A 17,348-nucleotide genomic window follows, 5' to 3' on the forward strand; every position below is an offset into this window, starting at 1 on the left:
GAGGAACTTCAACGAAGTATATCTGCGTTGCAGAGAAGAACGAGCTATATTTGTTAAAGTCATATAGTCGAGAAGATTTATGTGAAGAAATCGACCCCTCGAAAGTTTACTGCTGAAGCAAAGCTTTTGATTCGGTATTGTCGTCTGATAAAATTGACTGCGGCGATGAAAGTCGAAAATAAAGTGAAGACCTAGCATTCATTTCGTTGTTCTTCTTTCATTCTTTTGAGCCATAGGATCTCCCTACTATTAAGAGGGGTATAGATTCTCGATGCTTAGATCCGCTGTGATGCTTAGCCAAAACCTATGAGAAGTTGTGAGAGAAATCTCTTTGTGTTCCGAGCAAATACTTGCCAGCAAGAGACTGTGATCTTCTTCGCTGCGAAAGATTTGTCTCAGACCGAGGAGTTATCATTACTTGCTCCGCAAGCAATGTTACCGTTGTGCTAAAATCCAACCGTTGGACTTGTGTCACTCGGCCATTTGCTGATCCCGAAGTCTAATTCAGTCATTTCCTATCTGGGAAGGCTGCGGCTATAAATAGCCACCCCGCTCCAACATTGTCTGTTTGCTGCTCCACTTGAGATTTCCGAGAAGATTGATTTGAGCAACCCCTCTCCGAGTGATTTGAGTTTAAGATCCACTGAGAGAAAATCAAGAGCCCAAACTTAGACAGTGGTTTAGCATCACAATAGTTCTGAGTAAGAGTTCTTGTACCTATTACTCTTGAGAGTTGCGCACTCTCTAGACGGATGGGGTTTGGCTCGAGTGTTGAAGAGTCGTTGTCTTCACCGAGCCAGATCTTCAGCAACCAAGAGTGATTTCGGTTGCGTGGAGATTGCCGACAAGGATCTACCATGAGTGAAATCAACCTGAGTCTGATCAGCTCTGCGTTGAAGGAGAATAGGGTGAAGATAGTTTATCTTCCATGTTAAGTCACATCCCCTCCAACCAGACGTAGCCCTTCGGCAGAAGGGTGAACTGGTCTACCAAATCTTCCTGTCGTCATCGAGCACCAATGGTTCCATTTTCTTCACTGCAATACTTTCAGCAGTCATTATGTGTGCTCTATGATGATAGATATCTGATCTGTTACTCTCTGCTGCTTATCCTTCAACTTATCTCTCGCAGAGTTCTTTGTCATTCGTAAGCTGAGTTATTGTTCGTTATAATTATCCTTCGCACCTCTGCTCCAGTTCTTCGTTATGTTCTTAGTTCTGTTGGCATGTTGTATTACCATTGTCATCATTAAGCGTGTTGTAGCCTATGCTCGAATCATTATTACATCTTACCTTGAAGGTCTTGTTCCTCGGTAGCGAGCTTGATTGCACCCTTATCTACCGATCTTTAATTCCACTGCCGTGTTTGGGATCAGTTCAAAACATTTGAAAGAATTTTTGAATCTCCCATTCACCCCCCTCTAGTCGATATACTCTCGGTCCTAACACGTTCTTCTACGACAGGTTGATCTGTGGGTGGGGATGCATTGCAGGAGGTTCAGCTGGTTTGGTTAGGGCGCAGTGCAACGACATTTGGCGAAAGCTTGACTCTGGTTATGACCGGAGCCGGTAACGGTGGCGCTCGTGGGCATCGTGACCTTCTTGAAGGCGTTGCCGTGGTGAAGTGCTCATCTCTCTACCGACCCTTTCTCTGAGGGAAACCTCAGATCCGTGCATTCATGGATCGGACGATGGCAGCGTCCTGTCGTGCCCCTCTTGAGGGCTTCATTTTTGGAGGGGGGGGGGGGGTCAGTTGAAGGGCCTAGTGGCAGGTGCGCCAGTTTGCTGAGTTGGCGACGAGGCTTCTGTGGCAACGATGGCGACAGTGAGCGAGGTTGGAGGCACGGCAATGGTTCTGTTAGTCGACTCTTCTTCGGCGTGCTCGTGGGATTGCCTTGGTCTATTTGTTGCTGTGAACTCTGAGCTGCGGTGGCGGTGCCCCTGTGGCAACGATGACGAACAACAGGTGGTTTGTTAGGTGGTCTTTCACGGCGCCAACCATGCATGGTTCTTCTTCGTAGCTCTCCGTCAGAGTCGGAGTAACGTTGTCCTCGATGCGGGTGGGTGAGTTCTGGTGCGGATCTTTATTTGTCTCCACACATGACCTCTATGGTGTGGGTTGGGTTCATGCTCGTCTACGGTGAAGTCGGAGTCGCTTGTTTAGGGATTACGGATGGCGATCACGGCACTTGAGGAGAAGTGATGACGATGACGCGTGTGTGCTAGCTCGACGAGGCCCTCTTCAGAGAGGGGTGTATGGAGTATATTATGTATGCCGCTCAACGGATTGTGACGGTTTTCGTCCGATTTTCCGTTAATTAACTGGACAATTCTTTTCTGCTTAATTAATGGATAAGCCAAATATTTTGTCTCTGTTTTAGAAAATAATGGCAGGCGCCTTCTCCTTCCGGCAAGCGTTGCAACAAAGCTTGGCCTGGTTGTTGTGGGCATGCTCCCATATTTTGCACGCAGCAGTGAGCTCTGCTCAACTCCTCTGCTTGTCTAGTAGTGGCCAGCGCGCTAGTGGCACAAGGCCTAGTGTTATTTTTACACTAAATGAACTCGAAAGAAAGTTGATCATTTATTATCCATTGACCCTCTAGAAAACTTATTTCAGCTTCCGGCCCTCCACATTCATGCTGAACAATCAGGCGGCTAAATTACACGTGAAACCGTCAAACCCCGATGTGTTTTTGACCAGCCCCAGTCCACGGCCGTCCGTCGCGCCGCTAGAGTGGCACCTCCTTTTTTTTGCGAAGAAGAGTGGCATCTCCCTTGACAGTGAGGCACCTCCTTCCGGCAAAAGAATCCGGCTTTCCTCGATCTTTCCTCGATCTTTCCGTCAGTTGATCCCGATTTACTCTCTCGCTTGATTGAGGTCGAGTCCCGATCTAACCGCCGCCGCAAGTTGCTATGCGGTCGACATCATGCCGGGCAACCGCCTCGCACATGGAACCGCCGCGTCCTGCCGTGGAGGGGCCTCACCGAGGAGGGGCTGCCGTTGGCAGCCCACTAAGAGCAACTATAGCAGACCCTGCATCCGCTCTCGACCCGCAAAATAACCGCCAAAATGTGGTGCGGGCCAGAAAGCCTACCCGACCAGACCCCGCATCCCTCCCCGGCCCGTAAAAATTTTTAGGGGGCGCGGCAAATTTCCGGCCCCAACCCGGGAAAACGCGGGTTCCCCCCTCGCGGCTGCGGTGCCCTGCATCACAGAGAAGCAGTCGGCGGGAGGGACATTTCAGCCCGCGCTCTTTTCCCCCTTCCTTCCGCCTCCGCCCGCCCTTGCTTCCGCCCGCCCGCCGCCGGCGATTCCGGCCATATCTGCGGGCGGACTCGCTCCGCGGGGCCGCCCTTCACCCTCCCGCGCCGAGCCGCTGCACCGCCCCTCCGGATCCGGCGAGAAGAGCCGCCCCCCAGTCGCCGCCGCCGCTGGGATCGACCACCGCCGAGCGCAGCACCCTCGTCGCCGCCCCGGGATCACTCGCCACCGGTTAGTCCCCTTTTTATGATTTTCGTGAGCTGTGTAGTAGATTGACGCGCCGGCGTGCGTGTAGATGGAGTTGACCCCGTGCGAGAAGTTCTTGCTATCTGATTCGTCCGATTCGGACGACTCGGATGTGGAGACCATGCTTGCGACCTTTCGGCAACAAACATTGGTCATGGCGCTTGCCGTGAAGGAGCATGAAGACGAGTACCCAAAGAGGAGGCGAGGATCTACTGTCGGGCGTTTGTGCATTCCGCGGAATCGCCATCTTGGAAAGGAGATGTTGATGCAAGATTATTTTTCGGAGAATCCTACATATCCTGCACACCTCTTCCGCAGAAGGTACCGAATGCGCCGATCCCTTTTTGTGAAAATTGTTGAAGCTTGCGAGGCAAATTGCCGGTATTTCACTCAGAAAAGGAATGCCGCCGGCTTAAAGGGATTTAGTGCATATCAAAAAATCTCCGCAGCTATGCGGGTGATTGCATATGGCGTTCTGGATGACTATGCCGATGAGTATCTTCGCATTGGTGAAGATAGCACAATTGAGTCTGTGCGTAGATTTGCGAAAGTGATCGTCCTTGTCTTTGGTCCCGAGTATCTTCAGGCACCAAATGAAGATGACACAAAGAAATTGATGGCAGCTAATGAGAGGAGAGGTTGGTCTGTGATGCTAGGTAGCATTGATTGTATGCATTGGAATTGGAAAAATTGCCCCAAGGCTTGGCAAGGAATGTATTGTGGCAAGTCTCGTGATGCAACAATTGTGCTAGAGGCCGTAGCATCCGAGGATTTATGGATTTGGCATTGCTTTTTTGGTATGCCCGGCACACTCAATGATATCAATGTGTTGCAACGCTCTCATTTGTTTGCTAGGCTTGCTAGTGGTGATGCTCCTGCTTGCAACTACACTATCAATGGGCATGAATACACAAAGGGATACTATCTTGCAGATGGTATATATCCTCCTTGGTGCACATTTGTCAAGAGCATCAAAGAACCCAAAACAAAACAAAAATGTGAATTTGCAAGGGTGCAAGAGGCAGCCCGAAAAGACATTGAAAGAGCATTCGGTGTTTTGCAATCTAGGTTTGCCATTGTCTGAGGTCTTGCTCGTTTTTGGGATAAGAAAACCCTGAAGAACATCATGACTTGCTGTGTTATCCTGCACAATATGATTCTTGAAGATGAGAGAGGAATGGACTTAGAATTCTTTTACGATAATGTGGGTAGCCGTGTCAAACCAGCTAGAGACCCAAACCGCATTAGAGCTTTTCTTCAGACATACAAGGAGATTGAAAATGCAGACACACACTTTCAACTTCAGGAAGATCTCATTGAGCACCATTGGCAAAGGGCTGGACAGTGACTAATTTTTGTATTCATTTGTATTTGTATTCAGGACAAGTTTTGTATTGCATTATTTTCAGTTTGCTACGGTGATTTGAATAATTATTTGTAATGCGGATGATTATTGTTTTATGTTTTATTTGAATAATTTAGTTTGTTTTCGATTTTTGAATTATGTTGGATTTGAGATTTGCGGGCTGATGATTTGCGGGGATGCAGCGGCGCAAAGAGCAGAACCCGCATAGCCGACCCGTAAAAAAGCATATTCCGCGAATATACTTTTTTACGGGTCCGTTTGGGGGGTCTGCATCTGTGCCAGCCCGCGCCGGCCCGCAAAAGCTGTTTTGCATGAACTGCATACGCGTTTTGCGGGCCGGCATTTTGCGGGGTCTGCTAGAGTTGCTCTTAGGACAGTCGTCGCTGTCGCTCGCCAGTTGCTAGCCCGGCGTACGAACCGTCGCGGTGCAAAGGCGTCCGCATCTCAGCACGAAGGGGCGTCACTTGCGCGTGGCGGGACTCGGCCTCAGCGCCGCTTCCCCGACCCGCGGTAGTTGATGGCGTCGCGACCTCAGCCACGGGCGGCGCACACAACCGTGCCATCCAGCGCACGGCATGGCAGCGTTGCATCGTCGGCTCCTGCTAACGGCGCGGCACTCCCCGGTATGTGCTACCTCTTGAGCTTGCGTTGGATTTCCCCGAAGAGGAGAGGATGATGCAGCAGAGTAGCGTAAGTATTTCCCTCAGTTTTTGAGAACCAAGGTATCCATCCAGTAGGAGGCTACGCGCGAGTCCCTTGTACCTACACAAAACAAATAGCTCAACGCAACCAACGCGATTAGGGGTTGTCAATCCCTTCACAGTCACTTACGCTGATAGATAATATTTTTGGTATTTTTGATATAAAGATGCAAAGTAAAATAAAAGGCAAAGTAAAAAAGCAAAGCGATAATAAAGTGATGGAAGATTAATATGATAGAGAATAGACCCGGGGGCCATAGATTTCACTAGTGGCTTCTCTCAAGAGCATAAGTATTTTACGATGGGTGAACGAATTACTGTTGAGCAATTGACAGAATTGAGCATAGTTATGAGAGTATCTAGGTATGATCATGTATATAGGCATCACGTCCGAGACAAGTAGACCGACTCCTGCCTGCATCTACTACTATTACTCCACTCATCGACCGCTATCTAGCATGCATCTAGAGTATTAAGTTAATGAAAACAGAGTAACGCCTTAAGCAAGATGACATGATGTAGAGGGATAAATTCATGCAATATGATAAAAACCCCATCTTGTTATCCTCGATGGCAACAATACAATACGTGCCTTGCTGCCCCTTCTGTCACCGGGAAAGGACAAAAGTTCATATTGACATAAAAATAATAATACTTCAAGCATACTAACAAAGCAATCATGTCTTCTCAAAATAACATGGCTAAAGAAAGCTATCCCTACAAAATCATATAGTCTGGCTATGCTCTATCTTCATCACACTAAATATTTAAATCATGCACAACCCCGGTTTCAGCCAAGCAATTGTTTCACACTTTAGAATTTTCAAACTTTTTCAATCTTCACGCAATACATGAGCGTGAGCCATGGATATAGCACTATAGGTGGAATAGAATGGTGGTTGTGGAGAAGACAAAAAGGGAGAAGATAGTCTCACATCAACTAGGCGTATCAACGGGCTATGGAGATGCCCATCAGAAGATATCAATGTGAGTGAGTAGGGATTGCCATGCAACGGATGCACTAGAGCTATTAGTATATGAAAGCTCAACAAAAGAAACTAAGTGGGTGTGCATCCAACTCGCTTGCTCACGAAGACCTAGGGCAATTTTGAGGAAGCCCATCATTGGAATATACACGCCAAGTTCTATAATGAAAGATTCCCACTAGTATATGAAAGTGACAAAACGAGAGACTCTCTATCATGAAGATCATGGTGCTACTTTGAAGCACAAGTGTGGTAAAAGGATAGTAACATTGTCCCTTCTCTCTTTTTCTCTCATTTTTTTATTTGGGCCTTTTCCCTTTTTTTTATGGCCTTTTTTTTTTCTTTTTTCTTATTTTTCGTCCGGAGCCTCATCCCGACTTGTGGGGGAATCATAGTCTCCATCATCCTTTCCTCACTTGGGACAATGCTCTAAAAATGAAGATCATCACACTTCTATTTACTTTACAACTCAACAATTACAACTCAATACTTAGAACAAATATGACTCTATGTGTATGCCTCCGGCGGTGTACCGGGATATGCAATGATTCATGAGTGACATGTATGAAAGAATTATGAACGGTGGCTTTGCCACAAATACTATGTCAACTACATGATCATGCTAGCAATATGACAATGATGGAGCGTGTCATAATAAACGGAACGGTGGAAAGTTACATGGCAATATATCTCGGAATGGCTATGGAAATGCCATTATAGGTAGGTATGGTGGCTGTTTTGAGGGAGGTATATGATGGGTGTATGATACCGGCGAAAGGTGCGCGGTATTAGAGAGGCTAGCAATGGTGGAAGGAAGAAAAGTGCGTATAATCCATGGACTCAACATTAGTCATAAAGAACTCATATACTTATTGCAAAAATCTAGAAGTCATCAAAGCAAAGTATTACGCGCATGCTCCTAGGCGAAGGGTTGGTAGGAGTTAACCATCGCGCGATCCCGACCTCCACACATAAGGAAGACAATCAATAAATATATCGTGCTCCAACTTCATCACATAACGGTTCACCATACGTGCATGCTACGGGAATCACAAACTTTAACACAAGTATTTCTAAAATTCACAACTACTCAACTAGCATGACTCTAATATTACTACCTCCATATCTCAAAACAATTATCAAGCATCAAACTTTTCTTAGTATTCAACGCACTCAAAAGAAAGTTTTACAAATCTTGCATACCAAGCATATTAAGATTTTTAAGCAAATTACCATGCTATTAAGACTCTCAAAATAATCTAAGTGAAGCATGAGATATCAATAGTTTCTTTAAAACAAATCCACCACCATGCTCTAAAAGATATTAGTGAAGCACTAGAGCAAAAACTACAACGCTCAAAAGATATAAGTGAAGCACATAGAGCAAAACTATAAGGCTCAAAAGATATAAGTGAAGCACATAGAGTATTCTAACAAATTCCAATTCATGTATGGCTCTCTCAAAAGGTGTGTACAGCAAGGATGATTGTGGTAAACTAAAAAGCAAAGACTCAAATCATACAAGACGCTCCAAGCAAAACACATATCATGTGGTGAATAAAAATATAGCTCCAAGTAAAGTTACCGATGGAAGTAGACGAAAGAGGGGATGCCTTCCGGGGCATCCCCAAGCTTTGACTTTTTGGTGTCCTTGGATTATCTTGGGTGTGACATGGGCATCCCCAACCTTAGGCTCTTGCCACTCCTTGTTCCATAATCCATCAAAAGATTTCACTCAAAACTTGAAAACTTCACAACACAAAACTCAACAGAAATTTCATGAGCTCCGTTAGCGAAAGAAAACAAAAGACCACTTCAAGGTACTGTAATGAACTCATTCTTTATTTATATTGGTGTTAAACCTACTGTATTCCAACTTCTCTATGAATTATAAACTATTTTACTAGCCATAGATTCATCAAAATAAGCAAACAACACACGAAAAACAGAATCTGTCAAAAACAGAACAGTCTGTAGTAATCTGTAACTAACGCAAACTTCTGGAACGTGAAAAATTCAGCAAAGATAGTAAGTTATAGATAATTTGTTTATTGATCTACAGCAAAAAGAATCAACTAAAAAGCACGTTCCTGTGATTTATAAAAATTATTCTCGTGCGCACAAAGTTTCTGTTTTCTGCAGCAGAATCAAATTACTATTACCGTAGGTTATCCTAGCGGTTTTACTTGGCACAAACACTAATTACAAGACAAAAACGAATCTAACCAGAGGCTAGACAAATTATTTATTCCTAAACAGAAGCAAAAAGCAAAAAACTAAAATAAAATTGGGTTGCCTCCCAACAAGCGCTATCGTTTAACGCCCTTAGCTAGGCATAAAAGCGAGGATAGATCTAGGTATTGCCATCTTTGGTAGGCAATCCATAGGTGCCTCTCATGATAGATTCATATGGTAATTTTATTTTCTTTCTAAGGAAGTGTTCCATGCCTTCCCTTAATGGAAATTGGAATCTAATATTCCCTTCCTTCATATCAATAATTGCACCGATCGTTCTAAGGAAAGGTCTACCAAGAATAATAGGACATGAAGGATTGCAATCTATATCAAGAACGATAAAATATATGGGCACATAATTCCTATTTGCAACAATAAGAACATCATTAATTCTTCCCATAGGTTTCTTAATAGTGGAATCCGCAAGGTGCAAGTTTAGAGAGCAATCATCAAAATTGCGGAAATCTAGCAAATCACACAAAGTTTTAGGAATAGTGGAAACACTAGCACCCAAATCACATAAAGCATAAAATTCATGATCCTTAATCTTAATTTTAATAGTTGTTTCCCACTCATCATAGAGTTTTCTAGGGATAGAAACTTCCAACTCAAGTTTTTCTTCATAAGATTGCATCAAGGCATCAACGATATGTTTAGTAAACGCTTTATTTTGACTATAAGATTGAGGAGAATTTAGCGCGGATTGCAACAAGGAAATACAATCAATTAAAGAGCAATTCTCATAATTAAATTCCTTGAAATCATAAATAGTGGGTTTAGCAACATCTAGGGTTTTGATTTCTTCAATCCCATTTTTATCAATTTTAGCATCATAACCTAAAAACTCCGAATTCTTGGAACGCCTTCTAGGTAAAGGTGGATCATATTCAGTCCCATCATTGTCAAGATTCATATTGCAAAACAAAGATTTAATAGGGGACACATCAATAACTTTTAGATCTTCATCTTTATTTTCATAGGAATTGGAAGAACACGCTTTAATAAAGGCATCTTTCGTAGCACGCATCCTAGCGGTTCTTTCCTTGCACTCATCAATGGAAATTCTCATGAATTTGAGAGACTCATTGATATCATGCTTAGGAGGAATAGAGCTAAGCTTTAAAGAATCAACATCAAGAGAAATTCTATCAACGTTCCTAGCCAATTCATCAACTTTAAGCAATTTCTCTTCAAGCAAAGCATTGAAATTCTTTTGCGACTTCATAAACTCTATAACACGAGTCTCAAATTCAGAGGGCATCTTATTAAAATTTCCATAAGAATTGTTGTAGGAATTTCCATAATTATTAGAAGGATTACTAGGATAAGGCCTAGGATTAAAATTCCCTCTATACGCGTTATTACCAAAATTATTCCTACCAACAAAATTCACATCCATAGATTCATTATTATTCTCAATCAAAGTAGACAAAGGCATATCATTAGGATCAGAAGAAATACTCTTAGTAGCAAATAATTTCATAAGTTCATCCATCTTTCCACTCAAAACATTGATTTCTTCTATCGCATGCACTTTTTTATTAGTAGATCTTTCAGTGTGCCATTGAGAATAATTAACCATAATATTATCTAGGAGTTTAGTAGCATCTCCTAAAGTGATTTCCATAAAAGTGCCTCCCGCGGACGAATCTAAAAGATTTCTAGAAGCAAAATTCAATCCGGCATAAATTTTTTGTATAATCATCCACAAATTCAAACCATGAGTAGGACAATTACGTATCATTAATTTCATTCTCTCCCAAGCTTGTGCAACATGTTCATGATCAAGTTGCTTAAAATTCATAATATCGTTTCTAAGAGAGATGATCTTAGCGGGAGGAAAATACTTAGAGATAAAAGCATCTTTGCACTTGTTCCAAGAATCAATACTATTTTTAGGCAAAGATGAAAATCAAGCTTTAGCACGATCTCTAAGCGAAAAAGGAAATAGCTTCAATTTAACCACATCATTGTCAACATCCCTCTTCTTTTGCATATCACATAAATCAACGAAGCTATTTAGATGAGTAGCGGCATCTTCACTAGGAAGGCCGGCGGATTGATCTTTCATAACAAGATTCAACAAAGCAGTATTGATTTCACAAGATTTAGTATTGGCAAGAGGAGCAATCGGAGTGCTAAGGAAATTATTATTATTGGTATTGGTAAAGTCACATAATTTGGTATTATCTTGAGCCATCGTGACAAGCAAGCGATCCAACACACGAGCAAACAAAAAAACAGGCGAGAAAAAGGCAAACGGAAAAGAGAGGGCGAATAAAATGGCAAGGGTGAAGTGGGGGAGAGGAAAACGAGAGGCAAATGGAAAATAATGTAATGCGAGAGATAGGGATTGTGATGGGTACTTGGTATGTTGACTTTTGCGAAGACCTCCCCGGCAACGGCGCCAGAAATTCTTCTTGCTACCTCTTGAGCTTGCGTTGGATTTCCCCGAAGAGGAGAGGATGATGCAGCAGAGTAGCGTAAGTATTTCCCTCAGTTTTTGAGAACCAAGGTATCAATACAGTAGGAGGCTACGCGCGAGTCCATCGTACCTACACAAAACAAATAGCTCAACGCAACCAACGCGATTAGGGGTTGTCAATCCCTTCACGGTCACTTACGAAAGTGAGATCTGATAGATAATATTTTTGGTATTTTTGATATAAAGATGCAAAGTAAAGTAAAAGGCAAAGTAAAAAATCAAAGCAATAATAAAGTGATGGAAGATTAATATGATGAGAATAGACTCGGGGGCCATAGATTTCACTAGTGGCTTCTCTCAAGAGCATAAGTATTTCTATGGTGGGTGAACGAATTACTGTTGAGCAATTGACAGAATTGAGCGTGGTTATGAGAGTATCTAGGTATGATCATGTATATAGGCATCACGCCCGAGACAAGTAGACCGACTCCTGCCTGCATCTACTACTATTACTCCACTCATAGACCGCTATCCAGCATGCATCTAGAGTATTAAGTTAATGAAAACAGAGTAACGCCTTAAGCAAGATGACATGATGTAGAGGGATAAATTCATGCAATATGATAAAAACCCCATCTTGTTATCCTCGATGGCAACAATACAATACGTGCCTTGCTGCCCCTTCTGTCACTGGGAAAGGACACCGCAAAAAGCTAAGCACTTCTCCCATTGCAAGAACTACCAATCTAGTTGGCTAAACCAAATAGATAATTCAAAGAGACTTGCAAAGATAACCAATCATACATAAAATAATTCAGAGAAGATTCAAATATTTCTCATAGATAATCTTGATCATAAACCCACAATTCATCGGTCTCAACAAACACACCGCAAAAAGAAGATTACATCGAATAGATCTCCACGAGAGAGGGGGAGAGCCTTGTATTGAGATCCAAAAAGAGAGAAGAAGCCATCTAGCTACTAACTATGGACCCGAAGGTCTGAGGTAAACTACTCACACTTCATCGGGGGGGGGGGGGGGGCTATGATGATGATGTAGAAGCCCTCCATGGTGGATTCCCCTTCCGGCGGAGCTTCGAAACAGGCCCCAAGATGGGATCTCGTGGATACAGAAAGTTGCGGTGGTGGAATTAGGTTTGTGGCTCCGTATCTGATCGTTTCGGGGTACATAGGTATATATAGGAGGAAGGAGTACATCGGTGGAGCTTCGGGGGGCCCACGAGGCAGGGGGCGCGCCCTAGGGTGGGGGCGCCCTCCACCCTTGTGACTGCCTCCTGGCTTTCGTGGCGTAGGGTCCATGTCTCCTGGATCATATTCGGTGAGAAAATCGCGTTCCCGAAGGTTTCATTCCGTTTGGACTCCGTTTGATATTCCGTTTCTTCGAAACACTGAAATAGGCAAAAAAACAATTCTGGGCTGGGCCTCCGGTTAATAGGTTAGTCCCAAAAGTAATATAAAAGTGGAAAATAAAGCCCAATATAGTCCAAAACAGTAGATAATATAGCATGGAGCAATCAAAAATTATAGATACGTCGGAGACGTATCAGTATGCGGCGAGAGTGCAGCGTCCATGGTAGCGCAAGGCGGCTTGACGGTGCCCACCACCACGGCCACCCAAAGCGTGCTGCCTATGGTGCTGGATGCGGCGAAGGACAGCCCGGCGCGGAGAGCCCCTCCCATAGCGGCAGCCTGGTCCGCCCTCCCATGCCGGCGACTCGACGCCGTTCCCACACAACGGTGGTGTAGTGGTGTACAAAGGCAAAACGAATCCTTCGATTCGTAACCACGCATAGAGAAGGCCGATGGAGGCTTATATCTTCGTTGTTTTTTAGTTCTACCATCGATGTTTTACTGATTCACGGATTAGGACATGTTCAATATATTTGCTCTCTAACAATTCCTACAACATGTTCTTTACCGACACAACAACATTGTTTTGTGATTGAGATTAAGTTTTCTCGCATAACAATATTGATTTTGTGATTGAGAAAAAATATTTTATCTCTCGCAAAACAATCTCATTGTGATTGAGATTAATTTTCTCTCGCAAACTGAATTATCTTGCAACTTGATACAAGATCATCTCATTTAATTGGGACAATTGCATTTTTGCCCCTAGTAGGTTCCTAACCACGGGTTTTGCCCTTACTTTTCGAGCTTGCTCAGTTTTGCCCTTACTTTTTCTGTCGCGGTCCCTCGAATGCCCTTTGACCGTTTGGCCAAAACTTTGAAAATTCATAACTAATTCATATGAACTCAGAAAAAAGAAAATAAGATATCAAAATGTTCAGATAAACATTACCTTTATGTGCATATCATTTGCATTCAGGACAAAAGCACCCTTTAAACTACCTGAGGTAATTAATGTTATTAACATTATTAAAAATAAAAAGGTATAAACAATATTTTTTTCATGAATAAAAATTACATGCAAATGTAGGTGATGTTTCCTAAACATCCTAATATCTTATTTGCATTTTTCTGAGTTTGTATCAATTTGTTATGAAGTTTCCAAATAATGGTCAAAGTCGTTAGAACATTCATAACAAGATGATACGAACTCAGAAAAATGCAAATAAGATATCTGGATGTTCAGAAAACATCACTTACATTTGCATGTAATTTTTATTCATGAAAAAAAATATTGTTTATACCTTTTTATTTTTAATAATGTTAATAACATTAATTACCTCAGGTAGTTTAAAGGGTGCTTTTGTCCTGAATGCAAATGATATGCACATAAAGGTAATGTTTATCTGAACATTTTGATATCTTATTTGCATTTTTCTGAGTTCATATGAATTAGTAATGAATTTTCAAAGTTTTGGTCAAACGGTCAAAGGGCATTCGAGGGACCACGACGGAAAAAGTAAGGGCAAAACCGAGCAAGCTCGAAAAGTAAGGGCAAAACCCGTGGGTAGGAACCAACTAGGGGTAAAAATGCAATTGTCCCCATTTAATTTGAGGTCTATACAATTCAAGTTTTTCACTTGAACATCAAGTTTGCAACATCATTACTATTCATTTTAATAGTGGTGTATTTCTGTCGAGTACGATGTATTCCGGAATGTATGTATCTCCATGTTCGCTACATGTCGAGATTAATACGTCTATTTGCAATTGAGATTTTTAATTTCTTGCAAATAAGAATGCAAAATTCAAAGTGATTTCTTCAAATTGATGTATTGGGATCACAAGGTAGTCATATAGATCTACTGCCTTCGCAGATTATCAATGACTACGTTAAAGTCTATATTTTGTCATTTTGGCATTATAATTGCTTTACAAAGTGCTCTCCCACACATTTTACTAAGTCATGACATAAGACATTACGAGTGAGTATCTACTGATTTCATCAGATTATACTCTCTAGTGTTGCGAGATCTACTCCATTTTGGAGATTATCTTCAAGGTGTCATATTTAGCAATTTGAGGTTCACGCTAATCGTTTCAAGATAACTTCTTGAAATACCCATTGATTTTGCTTAGTTCATTACAACATCAACCATGATGGTCCTTAATTTACTGGTTGTAAATTAATTATCTCTGGTTTACCCATAGAGGTAACATATGGCTATAGAATTTGAGGCATTCGCCCTCAATGGCCACCACTGCCCTATCTGGGCCATGGACATCATGATCACTCTTGTGTCTCGTGGGATAATGTATGCAATTCCGGATTCACCTTTGGTCAGGATCACACCGCTAACAGAAAAATGGTGTCTTATAAATCATAAGGCATTAGATTCAGATCTTGGCATCTGGTTATTCTGTATCAGCAATTCCTGGGATACAATGAACCTCAAGGGCAAAGGTTTGAGTCTTACTTCAACCTTCAATCCGACATCACCAGCTGTCGGGACCCTATGAGCACGGAGAATGTGATGGTTGAATATGCCTCAACCAACATGTTTGGAGACTATGAATAGTCTTTCAATCTCCTGAGTGGTCAATATAATTAATGTACATTTACGATGTTGTAACAACAACATAAATTTCGTCATATATTGTATATCACAATATATTGTATCAGAACTTTGGTACAAATACATTTGTATGTCTATATATCTGACAGTGATTTTCATATTGAGAATCTTCATGTCTATATATAGATTTCTACGGGAGTCAATCCGATGAAAAATGATATGTGTCTTGTGGACACATGCACCACAAACTCTATACTGAGGGAAGTCCAATGTTTCCACTCTCATTGAGAGAAAGGAGATATTTTAAAATCGCTAGACGCGTTGAGGTATTTGTTGGCTCAACTCGAGTCATATTTACTATCCCTGTGGGTACTCGAGTAACGTCGGGATGCTTTATTGCTTCTCAGGTTTAACTCGTACCCTACTAAACTATGGAGGTATCCGTTAAAATAGTTTCCATAGCGAAACTTATGATGACAACAAAGAGAAATAACTTCTCTTTACCATATGCAACGGATATGGCAAGCACATTCTCTGTGTATCATCTGGATTGTACTACACATGCGACACAACCTGTAGCACATGTTGTGTACAAAATAGTTTTCCAGAGTGTCTTGTACATGACAAACTTGGCATACTCGCCTTGGTCATCGAGACATTGGGTTGAGATCATAACTATCAGCAATTCCAATAGTTTATGATTATTATGATGCTAAATTCTAACAACATTTGGATTTTATGTGCACTAAAAGTGACACGGGGAAGCTAATTTTAAGGCTCGCACACCTTAAAGTCTATGCTGAACCACTCAGACTCCTTGAATGCATCAAGTTGAGGTAAGTGGCTCTTCCGATCCATTGACTAGACTATTCAGGTATTCCATGGTTCTAAAAGACATATCTACATGATGGTCTTAAGTGTGTGCTTTATTCACACGAAACTATTGGCTCATTATCCTGACATCGATTTCAAGCAAATCGAATGGATAACATTGCAGAATTCTCCTTGAGTGCCTTCTCAATGGCTCTTGGATTGAAGTTTAGCAATTTTTCCTAATGTCTAGACTCAAGATGGTTTGGTAGAATCCTATATCCAAAGAATTAAGCTCATTGCATTATCTTTACTTTGGAATTGCAACTTACCAACTTTACGTTGGAGTCATGCAGTTTTACACGCTCATGACAGAACTGCATAATATTATACTCCTCTATCTTTGATATGTGGATATCTACCAAGTATTTCCTATCTGCGGTAATTCGGTTGCATACCAATATCACCACCCGACATACATCATTGGCCCCTCAACATATAGTTGGGATCTATGTGAGGAATAACTGTATTTCCGTCAATACGTCAAGCCTCTTGAATGGGGAATTATTCAAGGCCAGTATGTTGATTCAGTGAGGAATATTTCCAGTCATTAGGGGGAGAATTCAAGTACCATAAAGAATGCCAGGAAATTAGTGGAATGTTCAACACATTTCTGCCTCAAATCCACGTACTCAAAGATCTGAACCATGCGTTCAGAAGATTTGCAACACATTGCAAATAACCTGCCAGATTCATTTACTGACTATAAAGGTGTCACACAATCCTACAATCCTGCAAAAGTACGCCTGAAAGAGGAGGTACCAACAAAATCCACTCCACTCCCCGTTCAAAGCAACAGGGGGAGATGTATGGCAAAAGTACATCAGGATTCAGCTTCTCGCAAGCAAGGATATCAAGGCCTGTGAATCAGTAAATGCAAGTCAACTTCACGTTGACAGACACCTAATGGGTAGTATACACCTAGGTGGCATTTGGTTCTGTGGCCATCCACCCCTGGGACAGGGATCGTCGATTTTTCTAGGGATGCCACCCGTTTGGTTGACCAGCCAGCGGGGATATGGATAACCAGATGCCCTCGAATATTCGCCCAAAACCTGGCTGAGGAAAGTCGCGAAATTCTGGCGGACGATGGCAGCCACCCGCGCGGAGCGCCTCTTTTTCCCGCGTCGGTCGCCTCCCAGCCCGCGAACCTATTTCGTTTCCTTCTTATCTCACCCCTCACCCGAGACCCTAGCATCACAACTCCCTCTCCCGATAGAAGAGGCGGCGGCGGCGATTTGGATCGAGGCGGCGACGCGATTCATCTTGGATTCCGGTGCAGCGGAGGTACAGATCCTCCTTGTTCTCATT

At 42.5% G+C, this 17,348-nt stretch overlaps 1 protein-coding gene across 1 annotated transcript; it reads left to right on the forward strand.

Annotated features, from left to right (window-relative positions):
- Positions 1-3,556: 3,556 nt before the first annotated feature.
- LOC141022078 (uncharacterized) lies at positions 3,557-15,170 on the forward strand. Its single transcript, XM_073497959.1, has 3 exons — positions 3,557-4,145; positions 14,822-14,931; positions 15,021-15,170. Exons 1-3 carry the CDS (start codon positions 3,557-3,559, stop codon positions 15,168-15,170), a joined length of 849 nt encoding a protein of 282 aa, XP_073354060.1.
- The last annotated feature ends 2,178 nt before the right edge of the window (positions 15,171-17,348 follow it).

The sequence above is a fragment of the Aegilops tauschii genome, chromosome 4 (genome assembly GCF_002575655.3).
Source record: "Aegilops tauschii subsp. strangulata cultivar AL8/78 chromosome 4, Aet v6.0, whole genome shotgun sequence".
Taxonomy (NCBI): Eukaryota; Viridiplantae; Streptophyta; class Magnoliopsida; order Poales; family Poaceae; genus Aegilops; species Aegilops tauschii.